The 19,233-nt window shown below is 43.2% G+C and overlaps 1 protein-coding gene across 2 annotated transcripts in view; it reads right to left on the reverse strand.

Annotated features, from left to right (window-relative positions):
• Positions 1–1,449: 1,449 nt before the first annotated feature.
• The window catches only part of pacs1 (phosphofurin acidic cluster sorting protein 1), a 64,614-nt gene continuing 46,830 nt past the window's right edge, over positions 1,450–19,233 (reverse strand). For both annotated transcript variants that reach the window (XM_008121044.3, XM_003227729.4), the window contains exons 21-24: positions 13,483–13,618; positions 11,212–11,438; positions 7,662–7,781; positions 1,450–5,408 (exon numbers count right to left, since the gene is read on the reverse strand). In XM_008121044.3, coding sequence (XP_008119251.2) covers positions 5,296–5,408; positions 7,662–7,781; positions 11,212–11,438; positions 13,483–13,618 — 596 coding nt within the window. In that variant the 3' untranslated portion in view covers positions 1,450–5,295. The remainder of the gene's footprint in view (positions 5,409–7,661; positions 7,782–11,211; positions 11,439–13,482; positions 13,619–19,233) is intronic.

The raw sequence follows: 19,233 nt of genomic DNA on the forward strand, positions 1-19,233 counted from the left end.
AATTCATAAATACAGTAATTACAACATAACATTACTGCGTATTGAACTACTTTTTCTGTCAAATTTGTTGTATAACATGATGTTTTGGTGCTTAATTTGTAAAATCACAACCTAATTTGATGTTTAATAAGCTTTTCCTTAATCCCTCCTTATTATCCAAGATATTCACTTATCCAACATTCTGCCGGTCCGTTTATGTTGGATAAGTGAGACTCTACTGTATCGTGATATTTTGGTGCTAAATTCGTAAATACAGTAATTACTACATAGCATTACTGCTTATTGAACTACAATAGAGTCTCACTTATCCAAGCCTCGCTTATCCAAGCTTCTGGATTATCCAAGTCATTTTTGTAGTCAATGTTTTCAATGTATCGTGATATTTTGGTGCCAAATTCGTAAATACGGTAATTACTACACAGCATTAATGTGTAATGAACTACTTTTTCTGTCAAATGTGTTGTATAACATGATGTTTTGGTGCTTAATTTGTAAAATCATGACCTAATTTGATGTTTAATAGGCTTTTCCTTAATCCCTCCTTATTATCCAAGATATTCACTTATCTGCCAGCCCGTTTAGCTTGGATAAGCGAGACTCTACTGTAATACAATATAATACTAATTATATATTATATTTTACATGTAATATTACTAATAATATTACAATATATTGATACAGTACAATATAATAATTTATTACCAGTATTGTACTATGCTAATATAATATTGTATGTAAATTTAATTTGTAAGCCGCTCTGAGTCCCCTTCGGGGTGAGAAGGGCGGCATATAAATGTAGCTAATAAATAAATAAATAAAATATTATGCTATACTAATAATATATATTGTATATACAGTAGAGTCTCACTCATCTAAGCTAAACGGGCCAGCAGAAACTTGGATAAGCGAATATCTTGGATAATAAGGAGGGATTAAGGAAAAGCCTATTAAACATCAAATTAGGTCATGATTTTACAAATTAAGCACCAAAACATCATGTTATACAACAAATTTGACAGAAAAAATAGTTCAATGTGCAGTAATCCTATGCAGTAATTACTGTATTTACGAATTTAGCACCAAAATATCACGCTATATTGAAAACATTGATTATAAAAATGTATTGGATAATCCAGAACCTTGGATAAGCGAGGCTTGGATAAGTGAGACTCTACTGTAATATGCATTTTAATGCACGTCTTTCATAGAAATAGATTTCAAGATGTGTATTTTATATAGTGCTTATATGATGTGTTTTCAACTGTGTTGTGCCCCGTTTCAAGGAGAGGCAACTAAGATATACAATTATTATTATTATTATTATTATTATTATTATTATTATTATTATGTTTCATTGATTTTAGATTCCAGAAATGAACTTCCAGTCCCCCTTTCTCCCAGCCTGAGATGAAATTAATATTACCAAGTGATCACGCTTGAGAACAAACCTTGTTATGAAAAAAGACACAGTTTTATTTAATGAAAAATCCCTAAAATAGGAGCGGTGGGGGAGACAACGGACCCCGAGAATAAAATGCATTGAATACCAACAAGGCTCCAAAAGCTGGAATTGTGAGTGACTGTTTGGGGGGTAAAATCAGAAATGAAAAGAATTGACATGTTTACCAAAAAAAGGTATATACAAAACTCAATACTTATGTACAGCGAGTGACACAAATAAAAAAAAGAGCACACAGAATTTCCAGACAATTTGAATTATAGACACACACAAAATATATTCAGAATGTGCAAAAAAACCCACACGGCAATACAAGGGGACACAGCGGTCCTACAATGGACCCACATATTGTAACAGTCATGACGGAAGAGGAGGTCTGCGTGGAAGCGATGGGCACAGACCGTGGAGAGCTGCCCATCTCCAAACTGTGGTTCGTCCTTGGGAATCCAAAATCCTTCTCTTTGGTAAACCTCTTTAGGAAGCTGGCTGAGCGAGGTTTGAGGAACCCGGGAAAAAAATGGCTGTGATTCGGTCCTTGGAACTGCACATCTGCAAAATTAGGAAGCTACGGCACAAAAGACAACCTCGATTGCATGGCAACAATCCCTGCCCATTCAGTCCTGGAGCATTCAGTCCTTCACTCTCTTGCAGAAACGCTAAATAATAAAGAGCTGGTGAAAGGACTGCCTGCTGGACCAGAATCCTAACTATAATACGAACCACTGCACAGCAAATGGACCCAGGACAGCTACTTCTTGGAATGAGCCTCTGCTAACTTCCCTGTGGCTTTGCAGACAAAGGAGAAAATCAACACTGGGCACCCAAGGGGATTTAGGAGTGTAGGGGTGAGCCAGCTGCACAGGCTTGACCACAAATGCGGTCCAAAATCCTTACAATCCCAATCTCACTGTGTCCCAAATCTGATCCGAGCAGCCGGGTCTATAGAGAGAAATGCAAAATTGCAGCCCTGCGCTTTGGAATGACAGATGGGCACAAATGGTATCAGAAGTGCACTAGTTTGTAAGTTGGCTGGAGCGTGTGCGCGTTCTGAAGAAGCCCAACAGGCCACGAGTCTCTGTCACAGCTTGTGCTTGCTTTGGGACAGAAATAATAGAAATGTAGAATATACGAAGAGTTAAATCATGATGCCGACTCGTTTCCTGGATGCTGATAAATCCTATTGATTCAAGGTCCCACCTTGGACATGCACAGGCTGTGGATTGTAATGTCAACAAACCCATTTCAAAATAATCGACATAAACAGCCCCTTGATCAACTAGGTGGACCGCCATACAGAGCTAGTAGGCTGCACTTAGCTTTTAAAAAGGGGTTAGGTTTAAAAGACTTACAATAATATTTTCCTAGAGTGAGAATCTAGTAGGACAGAGGATGTAAAGAAGGGTCTTCCGGGCTGTATGGCCATGTTCCAGAAATATTCTCTCCTGATGTTTCGCCCACATCTAGGGCAGGCATCCTCAGAGGATGCCTGCCATAGATGTGGGCAAAATATCAGGAGAGAATGCTTCTGGAACATGGCCATACAGCCTAGAAAACACACAACAACCCTGTGATTCCGGCCATGAAAGCCTTTGACGACACAAGGGTCTTTAGGTTGACTAGAAATCCTGAATATTGCTTAACTTGGAACAAAGTGATGTGATTTGTCTGCTTCCTTCCAAATATTAGCCTAATTTTGAGAGGTTCTCTCCCTAGCTTATCCCAAAGTCTTGACCATAAAACGACATTTGTAAATCGGAAGGTGTGGGGATACAAGGATGAAATACTATTTCGCCAGCCGATGTGAAAAGACATCGGAATTGTGCTTATTCGAAGACGTTGAGATAAAAAGCCGTCTTCGATCCGTGCCGTCCCTCAAATCCACACACAAGGGACGCAGAGAATAAACTCCCTTTCCCTGTGGCTCAACATTCAGGGCTGCGTGTGAAAATAATCTCTCGCCACTGAGAAGGGAGGTCACATAGTTTACGACAGGCACCCAAGAACAAGGTCACAAAATCACATTTGGTAGAACAGCTCATAGCGGTAGTTAAGAGAAGGCAAAAAACAACACCTAATGCAATGCTATCTGTCAATGGGACCCCACAAGAGAAATGGCATCTTAGATAGGCCTTCTAGTAGCATTAAGTGAATGGAGTACTCCATTCAATAGTTGCTATTTGACATGTTTTTTTTTTTCTCTTGAGCAGAATACCAACAGCAAAGGCTTGCCTGAAGGCGATCTGAGGAGAAACAGCTTGACGGAAAGTGATGCAAACATTCCTCTCTGGCAGGAAAATAAGACCCTCTCACTGCAACCTTAAATTCCATTGTAACAGCCTAGAAATTAGGACACTTTCAGAATTTTCCTTCCCTATAACCCATCCATTAATTCATCCAAATCAGTTTTCGAAGGTGGTTGCTCCCAAACGCAAAAAGGCATCCAGAGGATTGGCTTTGGACTCTATGCCTGACTTGGTGATAGGCTTTGGGCAGATATGTGCTTTGGACTCATCATATGCCCAGAGTTGTTCTAAGCCAGGACTAGTGTCATGGTCCCAAAAATATAGTGATCAAGTCTCCCCAAATGGGATTAGTATTTTAGGTGTTTGAGGGCAGGTTGTTCATAACAATTTTGACAAAATGACCACTGAAGCGTCCTATACAGAAACGTATTTTCCCCAACCTCAACTTTATATCCTATTAGATGCCATTTTGCATCTGAGCCCAAACTTGTACATTAATATTCAACCAATCCCCTTCAACAGGAAGATCTCAATACAAAGGCTCCTCTCTTACTTGTCCCAGCACGTGTTTTGGAAATGGAGCATCTACCAAAGTCCGTGACTTCTGATTGGCACAAATATATATATTCCTAAAGGCCTTGTGACATGGGCCTTTTACAAAGTGAAATGTTTAAAAGGCAGGCATGCTGCTGTGATCCCAATCCCAGTGAAAGGGATAAGAGATGGCTGGGCAGACCACCTCCTCCGCTCTCCTTGTGCATCATACTTAGCAAGTAGGGCCTTTCCCGGAATGTAGCCTATATATTAGTGAAATATGTTCCTCCTTTAGTTGAGAAGAACTGGTTTCCTTAAAAAAACCCATAGGAAATACTAGTACCATTACAGAACAGTGAATGCACATAGTAAAGCCAGCAGAGTGGATGAAACAACCAAAGTGAGTGTCAAAATGAACCTTCTGATCCTCATCCTGGCAACAAGAGGACAACCTCACATGTTGGATCAGGCTCCTTCCAACTATTTGACATGTTTGAGTTTGTGATTGTGAGACTGGAGCTGAGACAACGCAGCAGGCTTTGTAGTTTTGTGCTTTTGAGAAGGCCAAGGCCAAGAAGAACTCTTACGATGTCACCGCTCTCATCCAGTTCAATGAAAGCCAGGATGCAAGAAAAGGAACAACGTTGTTGAAGGCAGATGTTCAAAACGCTCATACTCAAAACACATTCTTCAGGAAGACATGGGTGTGTCAGCTCAGCTCAAGTAAGGAGTGTGCAAAGGTACGATGAAAGATGAGCAGAACTGAAATCTTCTGGGATTCGTTCCCAAGAGGCAGGACAAAATCAGATGCCCACGACACAAATGTGGCAGCAGAATACGGGGGAAAGGGGTGTCCGTGGGTGCTCCTTGGCTGGAGACAATAAAATGCAGCGAGCGTCTCTCTTGGCATCTGAAGCTGGTCCCTCCCTGGTGAGGCCAGAGCAAGACACAGTAATGGGTGACGTGATCACGGGAGAGCTCCGATTTGGCCGACGATTTGGACACGGTTGATGACACATCACAGAGCAATGAGGGTGCAGGAAAGAGGCCTGGCCCACCTCAGGCTGGCTTGGAACCAAAGAGTCCAACGGGGAAGTGTTTCACATGGGTTGGCCACTGCGCGGCAAGCTGGAAAAACTTAATGTCGCTCCATTCCACTCCGTCAATGGAAACTAGGAAAGACAAAAAGGTCTGATGAATATATAATAATAATAATCTATTATAAGTAAGTAGTAAGTAAAAGTTTATTTGTATACCGCCCTCTCTCCCGAAAGGGACTCAGGGCGGTTTCCAATATAAAATCAGCATAAAACATTGTACAATAAAACACTGAAAACACTATAAAACGCTATAAGAATTAAAAACAAATCAAAACATAACAATTGACTAAAACAATCACATAAGCAGAAGGAATATAATCACTCAAATAACATATGAATCTGCAAAGAAAAAAGAAAAAAGACCACTGGGATGGAGGAGGGACCACTAGAACTAAAATACAATGTTATATTCTAAGATGCTTTCAGGCAGAGGAATATAGTGCAATGTTTCAAGTCAAAGAGATGGCCTGTGCAACTACTATAGCTATGGGCTCGGTTATCCAATTGTATATTTATATTACATGTAACATTACTAATAATATTGCAATATAGTCATGTCATACAATATAATACTATATATACTCGAGTATAAGCCTAGTTTTTCAGCCCTTTTTTTAGGACTAAAAAAGCCCCCCTCGGCTATCACTCGGGTGGGGATCCTGGTTGGCTTATATTTGGAAAATATGCTCCACAGTAAAGGTTCAAAACATAGAACACAATCTGTATATTAGAGCATCATATACATAATGTTAACAATAATATAAATAATAATACAACTGATGATCCAATTCTGTCAGCTGTAGTGGCACACAGTCGCTAACAAACTTTAGTTGGAGTCTTGTTGATATGTCTGATATATGTTTTATACTGAAAACTGCTCTGTATAGCAATTAAATCTGGGTGATTGCAGTCTAAAAATCTTTATAGAGTCTCACTTATCCAACATTCGTTTATCCAACGTTCTGGATTATCCAACGCATTTTTGTAGTCAATGTTTTCAATATATCATGATATTTTGGTGCTAAATTCGTAAATACAGTAATTACTACATAGCATTAATGTGTAATGAACTACTTTTTCAACCTATTTTGATGTTTAATAGGCTTTTTCTTAATCTTTCCTTATTATCCAACATATTCACTTATCCAACATTCTGCCGGCCCATTTATGTTGGATAAGTGAGACTCTACTGTACTCTATAAGTTACGACTGTGTGCCACTACAGCTGACAGAATTGGATCATCAGTTGTATTATTATTTGTATTATTGTTAACATTATGTATATGATGCTCTAATATACAGATTGTGTTCTATGTTTTGAACCTTTACTGTGGTGCATATTTTTCAGATATTGTTTAGAATAGACAGCTGTGTTTAGTTATTATGGCTTATATTTGTGTCAGCTTATACTCGAGAATATATGGTACATTTATTATTTTTCTCTATTATTATTGGTATTATTACATTTATTATTTTACTCTATTATTATTACATTTATTATTATACTCTATTATTGTTGCTACTATTACGTTTATTTTACTCTATTTTTATTATTATTAATAAATTTATTACTTCACTCTGATATTATTATATTTATTATTCTACTCTATTTATTATTACATGTATTATTTTCCTGTATTTATTATTATTATTACATGTATTATTTAACTATTATTATTAAAAGGATACATAAGCACATTGACATTGAAGAAGATGAGAATAATGATTTAATCAGAGTTAGACAGTCTTATCTTAAATTAGAGCTTGATGTAAATATTCAAAAACATTTAACCTACCGATGCCTCAATTAATGTAATTTTATTGGTATTTCTGAAATTTCCCACCCTAGGCTTATACCTGAGTCAATGATTTCCCAGTTTTTTTGTGGTAAAATTAGATGGCTCGGTTTATATTCGGGTCAGCTTATATTCGAGTATATGCGGTAATATATAATGCTTATATAGTGCTTATACTGTGCTATACTAGTAATATAATATATTGTATGTATATATAACTTGTAAGCCGCCCTGAGTCCCCTTCGGGGTGAGAAGGGCGGGATATAAATGTCGCTAATAAATAAATAAATAAATAATTTTACAAAGTATACCAGGGAGGGTTGTTGTGTGTTTTCCGGGCTGTATGGCCATGTTCCAGAAGCATTCTCTCCTGACGTTTCGCCCACATCTATGGCAAGCATCCCCAGAGGGACACCATATGTGCATATTTCACAGCTGACCACGCTGGAGAAACACACTATAATGAAAGCTATGATGTTCGCTTAAAACATTAAAACCCAAACACAGGAACCGAGGACACAAGCATTACCTTTCAGCATAGTTTGCTGCTGTTTCGCAGAGCAGATCAACCGGCTGATTCCGTCAATCATTTGGCTCTTGGAATCAACCTCTCTCTCTTTGGGTTTCTTGCTCAGAAAAATGGTGGGAACTGGAAGGCAGAAAAGACCCCACTTCATGAAAAGGGACCATTTATCATAAGGCAAGAAACAACGGATGGTGCATCTAGAGCAGTGATTCCCAAAGTGGGCGCTACCGCCCCCTGGTGGGCACTGTAGCAATCCAGGGGGGCGGTGTTGGCACCTATTAGGAGATGGGGCTTCTTCCCAAGGGCCCAAGACAGGGCTGAGAATCTATACCTCTCCTGAGGCACTTGTTGGGACACAGGGCGGAGCTAGGAAAGGGGGCGGGGCCTCCTTCTAAGAGCCCGAGACAGGGCTGAGCCTCTATACCTTCCCTGAGAGGACTTTTAGGACTAAAGGGCGGGGCTAGGGGTGGGGGCGGGGCCTCTTCCCAAGAGCACGAGACAGGACTGAGCCTCTATACCTCCCCTGAGAGGCCTTTTAGGACTAAAGGGAGGGACTAGGGGTGGGGGCGGGGCCTCTTCCCAAGAGCACGAGACAGGGCTGAGCCTCTATACCTCCCCTGAGAGACCTTTTAGGACTAAAGGGAGGGACTAGGGGTGGGGGCGGGGCCTCTTCCCAAGAGCACGAGACAGGGCTGAGCCTCTATACCTCCCCTGAGAGGCCTTTTAGGACTAAAGGGAGGGACTAGGGGTGGGGGCGGGGCCTCTTCCCAAAAGCCCGAGACAGGGCTGAGCCTCTATACCTCCCCTGAGAGGCCTTTTAGGACTAAAGGGAGGGACTAGGGGTGGGGGCGGGGCCTCTTCCCAAAAGCCCGAGACAGGGCTGAGCCTCTATACCTCCCCTGAGAGACCTTTTAGGACTAAAGGGAGGGACTAGGGGTGGGGGCGGGGCCTCTTCCCAAGAGCACGAGACAGGGCTGAGCCTCTATACCTCCCCTGAGAGGCCTTTTAGGACTAAAGGGAGGGACTAGGGGTGGGGGCGGGGCCTCTTCCCAAAAGCCCGAGACAGGGCTGAGCCTCTATACCTCCCCTGAGAGACCTTTTAGGACTAAAGGGAGGGACTAGGGGTGGGGGCGGGGCCTCTTCCCAAGAGCACGAGACAGGGCTGAGCCTCTATACCTCCCCTGAGAGACCTTTTAGGACTAAAGGGAGGGACTAGGGGTGGGGGCGGGGCCTCTTCCCAAAAGCCCGAGACAGGGCTGAGCCTCTATACCTCCCCTGAGAGACCTTTTAGGACTAAAGGGAGGGACTAGGGGTGGGGGCGGGGCCTCTTCCCAAGAGCACGAGACAGGGCTGAGCCTCTATACCTCCCCTGAGAGGCCTTTTAGGACTAAAGGGAGGGACTAGGGGTGGGGGCGGGGCCTCTTCCCAAAAGCCCGAGACAGGGCTGAGCCTCTATACCTCCCCTGAGAGACCTTTTAGGACTAAAGGGAGGGACTAGGGGTGGGGGTGGGGCCTCTTCCCAAGAGCACGAGACAGGGCTGAGCCTCTATACCTCCCCTGAGAGGCCTTTTAGGACTAAAGGGAGGGACTAGGGGTGGGGGCGGGGCCTCTTCCCAAAAGCCCGAGACAGGGCTGAGCCTCTATACCTCCCCTGAGAGACCTTTTAGGACTAAAGGGAGGGACTAGGGGTGGGGGCGGGGCCTCTTCCCAAGAGCACGAGACAGGGCTGAGCCTCTATACCTCCCCTGAGAGACCTTTTAGGACTAAAGGGAGGGACTAGGGGTGGGGGCGGGGCCTCTTCCCAAAAGCCCGAGACAGGGCTGAGCCTCTATACCTCCCCTGAGAGACCTTTTAGGACTAAAGGGAGGGACTAGGGGTGGGGGCGGGGCCTCTTCCCAAGAGCACGAGACAGGGCTGAGCCTCTATACCTCCCCTGAGAGGCCTTTTAGGACTAAAGGGAGGGACTAGGGGTGGGGGCGGGGCCTCTTCCCAAAAGCCCGAGACAGGGCTGAGCCTCTATACCTCCCCTGAGAGACCTTTTAGGACTAAAGGGAGGGACTAGGGGTGGGGGTGGGGCCTCTTCCCAAGAGCACGAGACAGGGCTGAGCCTCTATACCTCCCCTGAGAGGCCTTTTAGGACTAAAGGGAGGGACTGGGGTGGGGGCGGGGCCTCTTCCCAAAAGCCCGAGACAGGGCTGAGCCTCTATACCTCCCCTGAGAGACCTTTTAGCACTAAAGGGCGGGGCTAAGGGTGGGGGCGGGGCCTCTTCCCAAGAGCACGAGACAGGGCTGAGCCTCTATACCAGGGGTCCTCAAACTTTTTAAGTAGAGGGCCAATTCATGGTCCCTCAGATTGTTGAGGGACCGAATTATCATTTGAAAAAAAAAATGAACAATTCCTATGCTCACTGCACATGTCTTATTTGTAGTGCAAAAAAATCCCCCAACAACAATAATTTATTTATTTATTTATTTGCTACATTTATACCTCACCCTCTCTCACCCCGAAGGGGACTCAGAGAGGCTTAAAGTTGTATGTACATACAATATATTATATTATCAGCATAGCACAATATATTACTATATTGTACTATACCATTATACCGTAATATTATTGGTAACATTACATTTAATATATAATATATAATTAATATTATTATATTATACAATATTATTGATTTGTATTATTATGATTAGCTGCCCTGAGTCCCCTGTTGAGTGAGAAGGGCAGGATAGAAATACTGTAACAAATAAATAAATAAATATTATATTGTATTATATTATAATATTTATTATCAATATTATATGTATATACAATATATTATACTATTACCATATCATTCATTTACAATATTTCATTTACAATATTGGTAAATGAAAAAAACAATACAATATTTAAAATAAAAATAATTTTAACCAACAGACTGTAAACTTATCAGGATTTCAGTGGGAAGTGTGGGCCTACTTCTGGCCAATGAGATAACCAAGTAGGATTGTTGTTGTTGTGCCAAGTCATTTCAGACTTTGGGTGAGCCTAAGTCTAAAACTGAGGGCAGGGGCCAGGTAAATGGCCTTGGAGGGCCGCATCCGGCCCCGGGGCCTTAGTTTGGGGACCCCGCTCTATACCTCCGCTGAGGCGCTTGTTAGAACACGGGGGCGGGGTTATAGAGGTTCCGCCCCATCAGGCACTTGGGAAGAGGCCCCGCCCCCTCTTCTAGCCTCACCCCGTGTCCTGGCAGGCGCCACAGGACAGGGATAGAAGCTCAGCCCTGTCTCAGAGCTCATAACCCCTCCCATCCCAGTCCTGGCACCCATTTGTGGCCCCGCCCACCTTCCTGTCCCAGCCCTGCATCTGGGACTAGGGGAGAGGCTCAGCCCCGCCCTCTAGAACAGGGGCCACGCCCACCCCTCTAAGCCACACACCCCCTTTCCAGGGGGTGCTGAGTAATATTTTTTCTGGAAAGGGGGCAGTAGGCTAAATAAGTTTGGGAACCACTGATCTAGAGTGAAACATTTGGGGAGGAGGAATGCCACAAGTCTCCATATTACTCACCCTTCTTATTCTTCTCTTTGGTGACAACAGTCATGGCCATGGTCCCAGACAGCTGGGTTTCCCCGCTGTTTGGAAGCCGTGACACTTGCACAGAGCGGAAGACACTCTTGAGCGTGTTTTTGGAGCTGGCGTCCTTCTTCTCCCCTTCCTTCTTCTTCTCGGAGGACTGGGCGAGCCAGTAGTCCACTTGCAGGCCGATGACGTCTCCGTAAGGACTGTTGGGGGACCTGCGATCCCAAAGGGAAGAGAGGAGATGAACCAGTGACTGCACTGAAAATTTCAGACATCCTACTACACACACACAGTAGAGTCTCACCTATCCAAGCTTCACTTACCCAAGGTTCTGTATTATCCAAGGCAGTCTGCCTTTTAGTAGTCATTGTTTTTGTAGTAAATGTTGCAATGTTTTGGTGCTAAATTCGTAAATACAGTAATTACTACATAACATAACTGTGTATTGAACTGCTTTTTCTGTCAATTTCTTGTAAAACATGATGTTTTGGTACTTAATTTGTAAAATCATGATGCAATTTTATGTTTAATAAGCTTTTTTCTTAATCCCTCATTACCATATATACTCGAGTGTAAGCCGACCTGAATATAAGCCGAAGCACCTAATTTTATCACAAAACTGGGAAAACCTATTGACTCGAGTATAAGACAAGGGAGGGAAATGCAGGAGCTACTGGCAAATTTCAAAAATAAAAATAAATATAGATACTAATAAAATTACATTATTTGAGGCATCAATAGTTTAAATGTTTTTGAATGTTTACATAAAATTGTAGTTTTATGATAATAATAAAAAGGTAAAGGTTTTCCCCTGACATTAAGTCCAGTCGTGTCCGACTCTGGGGGTTGGTGCTCATCTCCATTTCTAAGCCAAAGAGCCGGCGTTGTCCGTAGACACCTCCAAGGTCATGTGGCTGGCATGACCGCATGGAGCGCCGTAATCTTCCCGCCGGAATGGTACCTATTGATCTACTCACATTGGCATGTTTTCGAACTGCTAGGTTAGCAGAAGCTGGGGCTAACAGAGGGCTCTCACTCCGCTCCTGGGATTAGAACCTGGGACCTTTTGGTCTGCAAGTTCAGCAGCTCAGTGCTTTAACACACTTCGCCACCAGGGCTTCTATGATAATAATAATAAGACTTTAATAAGATAGGACTGTCTAAGTCTGATTACCTATATACTTGAGTATAAGCCAACCTGAACATAAGCCAGCCAGGATCCTGTCTCAAGTATAAGCTGAGGGTAGCTTTTTCAGCCCTAAAAAGGGCTGAAAAACTAGACTTATACTTGAGTATATACAGTATCCAAGATTTTTGCTTTTCCAATGTTCTGCCGGCCCATTTATCTTGGATAAGTGAGACTCTACTGTATATATCTGCCTGGCAAGAAGGCTGAATGTGCTGCTTAACATTTGACAGCATTCAGAACCAAATTCAGCTGCTTCACAAAGCTGTCAGAACATGTCAGCATCACTGCTGGCAACCTAGAAGTGCAAGAGGCATCTCTTCCTTTCCTTGTAGCCTGAAAATGGATCAGTTTTGGCAGAATTAGAGGGAGAGGAGGACAAACAGCTGACGTTTGCTAGGCAGTTTTCATTTTTTCCCCTATTTTTTTCCTACTAGCGGTTACTTCTGACCAGTTTTTTTTTTTCGTGTCAGGAGCAACCTGAGTTGCTTCTGGAGTGAGAGAATTGGCCGTCTGCAAGGACGTTGCCCAGGGGACGCCCGGATGTTTTACCATCCTCGTGGGAGGCTTCTCTCATGTCCCCGCATGGAGCTGGAGCTGCTAGAGGGAGCTCATCCGCGCTCTCCCGGGGTAGGATTCGAATCTGGCAGCCTTCAGATCAGCAACCCAACCTTCAAGTCACGAGGCTTTTATCCCCTAGGCCACCGGAGGCTCCTTCTGACCAGTTGTACCTGTTGGTTAACTCCTCGACATAGCCACAGAGTTTACCCTAGTTTAAGGTTCTCCCCATGATCTTATAGCACTTTAACTTCCTTCATGTTTACAAGTTTTACTCAGTGCACTTTGTATGATTTTATTGCTGTGTTTTATGATGTGTTTTATAATGATTGTGATTTTATTTTATGCCTTTTAATTTTAATTGTGTGTTTTTTGTATTTGATACCACTGTATGCTTGTTTTATATCTGTGAGCCGCCCCGAGTCCCTCTGGGGAGATGGTGGCGGGGTATAAAAATAAAATTATTATTATTATTATTTACTGAGAAGGGTGAGTCTCTCCACACACAAACTTACCCCATGATAGCTAATCCACTCGTCATAGAAGGCGACGAGGGAGGAGTGGCAGTGATGTCCCTGGCGAGGCCAGAGGTCGAAGGAGGAGACGTCGAGGGAACCGTGAGGCTGATGAGCGGGGAGTCATCTCCCTCTCCTGAAAAAGAAGGAAAGGGTGAGTACACGAGTCCTGCCCCCTCTTCCAAGTCCTCCACGTTTCCGGTGTGGCCTGGCTGGAAACAGGAGCCTGGCCGCCTCTTCTGGACTCCTGCTGCCCGCCCTCGCTCTCTCAATCTCCCACCCACCCTCGCTCACTGGTACAAGAAAAGCGAAGTGGTGTTCCTTCTTCCCAGCGTTGTTTGTAGATACCTCCAAGGTCATGTGGCCATGGGCATGGACGCTGTTACCTTCCCGCCGGAGCAGTACCTATTGATCTACTCACATTTGCATGTTTTCGAACTGCTAGGTTGGCAGAAACTCGGGATAACAGCCGGAGCTCACCCCGCTCTGCGGGCTGTGGCGCAGGCTGGTTAGCAGCCAACTGCAATAAATCACTCTGACCAAGAGGTCATGAGTTCGAGGCCAGCCCGTGTGGAGGTGAGCACCCGACAATTAAAAATAAAATATAGCCCCTGCTCGTTGCTGACCTAAGCAACCCGAAAGATAGCTGCATCTATCAAGTAGGAAATTTAGGTACCACTTATATGTATGGAGGCTAATTTACAACACCATAAAATCATCCAGCCGCCGTTGGAATGAGAAAGTTGCCGTTGCAGTGGATGATGAAGCAGCTGATACCCCTGTGGCCGGAATCAAGCATACCCTCAGGAAGCTGGAAGCTGGAAAAGGTTTAAATTGTCTCTGCGTCTGTCTCTGTTCTATGTTATAAGGAGCCCCCGGTGGCGTAGAGGGGCAAAGCCTTGTAACTTGAAGGCTGGGTTGCTGACCTGAAGGCTGCCAGGTTCGAATCCCACCTGGGGAGAGCGCGGATGAGCTCCCTCTATCAGCTCCAGCTCCATGCGGAGACATGAGAGAAGCCTCCTGTTGTGAGGTTCAGTTACGGGAATAGTAACCTAATAATGATCAATGTGTATATCCCACCTCTCACATCCCCATATTATATGAAATATGGGTGCAGTTAGAAGCCATGATTCTAGACATCTCACTCCTTCACCCATTCGCCGTAATTATTATGTTGGGGAATTTTAACGCCAGACTAGGCCCTTCACCTGTGGCCTTTGCGTCATCTATAGGCCTACCCAGCGGGATACCCTGTTGGTCTTCCTGCGACACAAAGACCAATGCAGCAGGTGCAAAACTTTTATCACTAATCAGCAAATGCAGCCTGCTAATCCTAGGGGGCAACGGTCCTAATTTCAAATACCCCTACACATACTATGGCACACACACGAGTAGTGTACTTGATTTCATCTGCGTCTCTGTTGGAAAAGACGATCTCTTCTCACAAACTCACGTTCTCCCAAGAGCTGATAGTGATCATCAACCAGTCAGTGTTAAGATCAAGGTACCATCGGACCTTAGATCTACTAATGAGCTAGATCGCTGGATCACAAACAACACCGAGGTACGACTAAACAAAAGAATCAGGTGGCATAAGGTCAATACCGATGCGATAAACAAGTCCCTTAATTCCATAGACTTTGCACATTGGTCAGCCACAATTCAAGCCCCCTCATCCCATTGGATGGCAGTTAACTCAGCGTTTGAGAATATATGTGACCAACTAAAAAACCATTTAACTGAGAACACTACCCCATTAATTACCAAAAGAAATAGAGCGGACTGGTTTGATACTGATTGCCAATCCATTAGGAAAAGACTTAAAAGCCTAATGAGAAAGGTGCAGGGGTCTCAGTCTAAGACTGACCATAACAATATGTTAGAACTGAGAAGGAAATATAAGCAAACAATTAGAGCGAGAAAGAAAAACCATTCAATATCCATCTGGAACGAGTTAGAACTCGCAGCTAAAGGGAGGAACACAGTCCTCTTCTGGAACTCAGTAGCTGGAATTCTTAAAGAAAGGAAATATGCATTTGATGCCCCTATTCCTGCAGCAAATTGGGAGAACTACTACTCAGAACTGTTTGCCCCTTCATCCCTTCCAAAGAAATATATTACTCCTAGTATAGAAAGCCCTGAGAATCTGCCAGACTGGACCCCGACTACTGCACAGGAAATAAAGAGTATAATCAAAAGCCTTAACATCAATAAAGCCCCCGGAGAAGACTTTTTACCACCAGAGTTATTTAAATCCAACCCTGACTGGTGGGCCCCCTTAATAGCAGGTCTATGTAATCACATAAATAACACTGCCAATATTCCTACAGGTTGGAAATTGGCAATAATTATCCCTATTTACAAAAAAGGGTGTAAAAAAGATCCAAAAAACTATAGACCTATCAGCCTAATAGATATAGTGGCCAAAATCTATTCTAAAGTACTTCTTTGTCAGGCTTACTTCAAAGGACCAGTCTGAACGCAGATCAAAGACAGCTGCTCTCAAACACAATCTTTATTGAAGAATACATGACTTTGGAAAAGTCGAGAATGACCTAATGTTTACATACATCTAATTTTATCACTTCTGATGCAACGTAATATCACACGCAAATATCATCATCAAACCCCACCTTCTGGATCACATTTCCACCAAGGTTTCTATCCCCCCCCCCCACTACAGCAATTATAATTGTTTATACTTTCACCCCTGAGTTCCCAGGCTCATTTTATCTTCTCCCGCCAGGTGCTCGCATGTTTATGTTATGAAGTCAGATTCAGGGCTTGGAAATTCAGCCCTGGGATCTGGCTGCATGACATGGCGCCCCCGTTTTCTTCGTCCTCCTCTTCGGTTCTTTCACCATAGTCCTGAAACAAATCAAACAATAACTCTATGGGTCCACTTTGTCTAAAGTCCCCATATATTTTTTCAGCAAGCTGCGATGGAAGACTGGGTGTATTTTCCCTAAACTTTTTGGCAATGCCAATTGGAAAGTCACTTCATTGATAACACCCTGTATTCTGAATGGTCCAATATATTTGGGGCCCAATTTTCTTGAAGGTAACCCCAATTTGATGTTTTGGGTACTTAACCACACTAGATCTCCTTTATCTAATTTATCGCCTTCCACCCTCTTTCTGTCTGCGAACGTTTTATACTTTTTGTGTGCTTCTTTTAACGAAGCAGTCACTTGATTCCAACATTCTATCATTTGCGTTTTCCATTTCCCTGCCTCTGTTCCTTCATTTTCTGTCCACCTCGGCAATTGGGGTAAAGGTTGTATTTCATACCCGTAAACTACTTCAAAGGGGGTTTTGTTTGTTGCTGAATGTATAGTTGAATTAAAGGCTAGTTCCGCAAACGCCAACCACCTAGACCAGTCATTTTGTCTCATGTTAGAGTACATTCGAAGGAACTGCCCAAGCGTTTGCTGAGTACGTTCTACCGCCCCGTTTGTCATGGGGTGAAAAGCAGAACTTAAACTCCTTTCTGCTCCTAGCATTTCCAAGAATTTTTCCCAAAATTTTGCTGTGAATTGTACTCCTCTGTCACTGACTACTCTACTTGGACATCCATGTAATTTGTAAATATGGTTTATGTACAATTCAGCTAGTTTCTCAGCCGATGGTAGCTTCGTCAGTGCTATAAAGTGGGCCTGTTTAGAAAACAGGTCTAATACTGTCCAAATATAACGATGTCCTTTGCTGACTGGCAGTTCTCCCACAAAGTCCATAGCTACACATTCCCAAGGCCTGGTAGGTTCCGCTACTGTCTGTAACAATCCCATAGGCTTCCCTCCTCCCGATTTATTTCTGGCACAATCATCACATTGGACAACATGATTCTTTATGTCCTTCCTCATTCCTGGCCACCAACAATGTTTTGCTATTGCCTTTGTTGTTTTGGTAATTCCTGTATGACCAGCGCTCTGGTTGTTGTGAAAACGATGCAGAATCTTAATCCTTAATATTGCTGGGATATACAGTTTCTTGTTTACAAACCAAAATCCCCCCTTCTGGTCCCCCTTTTCTGCGTTGGACGCGATCCATTGATCTCCTTTATAAGACTGTTTTAGTTCATTTCCCCAGTTATCTTCCCCGCCGAGTTCGACAAAAGCCGTGTCCTCCTTTTGGGTTTGTGCTCTTGTCCTGACAGCTAAGCCCCATTGTTTGTCAGAGAATATTGTCCCCTCCTTTGCTGTGGTTAGGCCTTCGTGTTGAGGCATGCGTGAAAGAGCATCTGCCAAGACATTCTGTTTCCCTTGAAAAAACTTTAATTGGAAATCGAATCTGCTGAAGTATTGCGCCCATCTGATTTGTTTGGGGGACAATTTTCTAGGAGACTTTAAATACTGGAGATTCTTATGGTCAGACCAAATTTCGAATGGGATTCCGCTTCCTTCGAGGAAGTGTCGCCAGCATTCTAAGGCTTTTAATATGGCTAATGCCTCTTTTTCCCATATTGGCCAACTTTTTTCAGTTTCGCTGAACTTCCGTGACAAATATCCACAGGGTTTTAAGTTCCCATTTTGATCCTTTTGCAATAGCACTGCCCCGTACGCACAGTCTGAGGCATCGCAATGGATTATGAAAGGGCTCCTGATATCAGGGTGTTTTAGGATGGGTCCTTCAGTGAAGCATTCTTTTAAGGTCTCGAATGCCTTTTGGCATTCTGGCGTCCAACTCAGTTTGGCGCCGGGAGCTTTCACTTTTGCTGTCTCCCCTTTCCCTTTTGTTTTTAAAAGTTCTGTAAGGGGTGCGGTTATTTGTGCAAAGCCTTTTATGAAGGGTCTGTAAAAATTTGCAAACCCCAGAAATGATTGTAATTGCCTCCTTGTTTGAGGCACTCCCCATTCTTTCACATCTGCTACTTTAGCTGGATCCATAGCTAACCCTTCTGGAGACATCCGATATCCCAGAAAGTCAATTTGAGTTTTATTAAATTCACATTTGGACAGTTTTGCGTACAGCTTTGCTTCTCTTAGTCTCTGCAAAACTTCCCGGACCAATTTTACGTGCTTTTCCTTATCTTCAGAAATGATCAAGATATCATCAAGGAATATGAACACCCCTCTGTACAATAACGGGTGTAGTATTTCATTTATAAGCTGCATAAAGCAGCCGCTTCCATTTTTTAACCCGAAAGGCAAAATTTCGTATTCAAAATGGCCGAATGCGCAGGAAAATGCGGTTTTCCAAGTATCCTCCGGTTTGATCCTTAATTTATGATACGCTTCAATTAAATCCAGTTTAGTAAATATGCTCCCTTTCTTCAATACGGTAATTAAATCCTTGACTAAGGGCATAGGGTATTTATTGTCCTTGGTAATTGCGTTTAAATTTCGATAATCAATGCACAATCTTAGGGAATTGTCTTTCTTTCTCCTAAATAATACTGGAGCCCCGAGAGGAGAATTAGATGGCTTAATGAAGCCTCGAGCCAGGTTTTTATCAATGTATTTTCTCAATTCCTCCTTCTCTTGCACAGACATGGGATACACTTTTGGTTTTGGTAAGTCTGCTCCTGGGGTTATTTCAATCCCTACTTCTATATTTCTTTTGGGAGGCAATTTACTGGCCTCTTTCTGATTGAAAACATCCGCAAAGTCTCTGTATTCAGGTGGCAATAGCTGTGGGTCTATTTCCCCTGCTTCGTCTTCCTCGTCCTCCTCTTCTGCAATTTTGCTTATCTCCCATTGCATCTGCTGTTCTTTAAATGCTAAGCTTCTTCCTCTCCAATCTACTTCAGGA

This window comes from Anolis carolinensis, unplaced genomic scaffold, assembly GCF_035594765.1.
Source record: "Anolis carolinensis isolate JA03-04 unplaced genomic scaffold, rAnoCar3.1.pri scaffold_14, whole genome shotgun sequence".
NCBI classification, from domain to species: domain Eukaryota; kingdom Metazoa; phylum Chordata; class Lepidosauria; order Squamata; family Dactyloidae; genus Anolis; species Anolis carolinensis.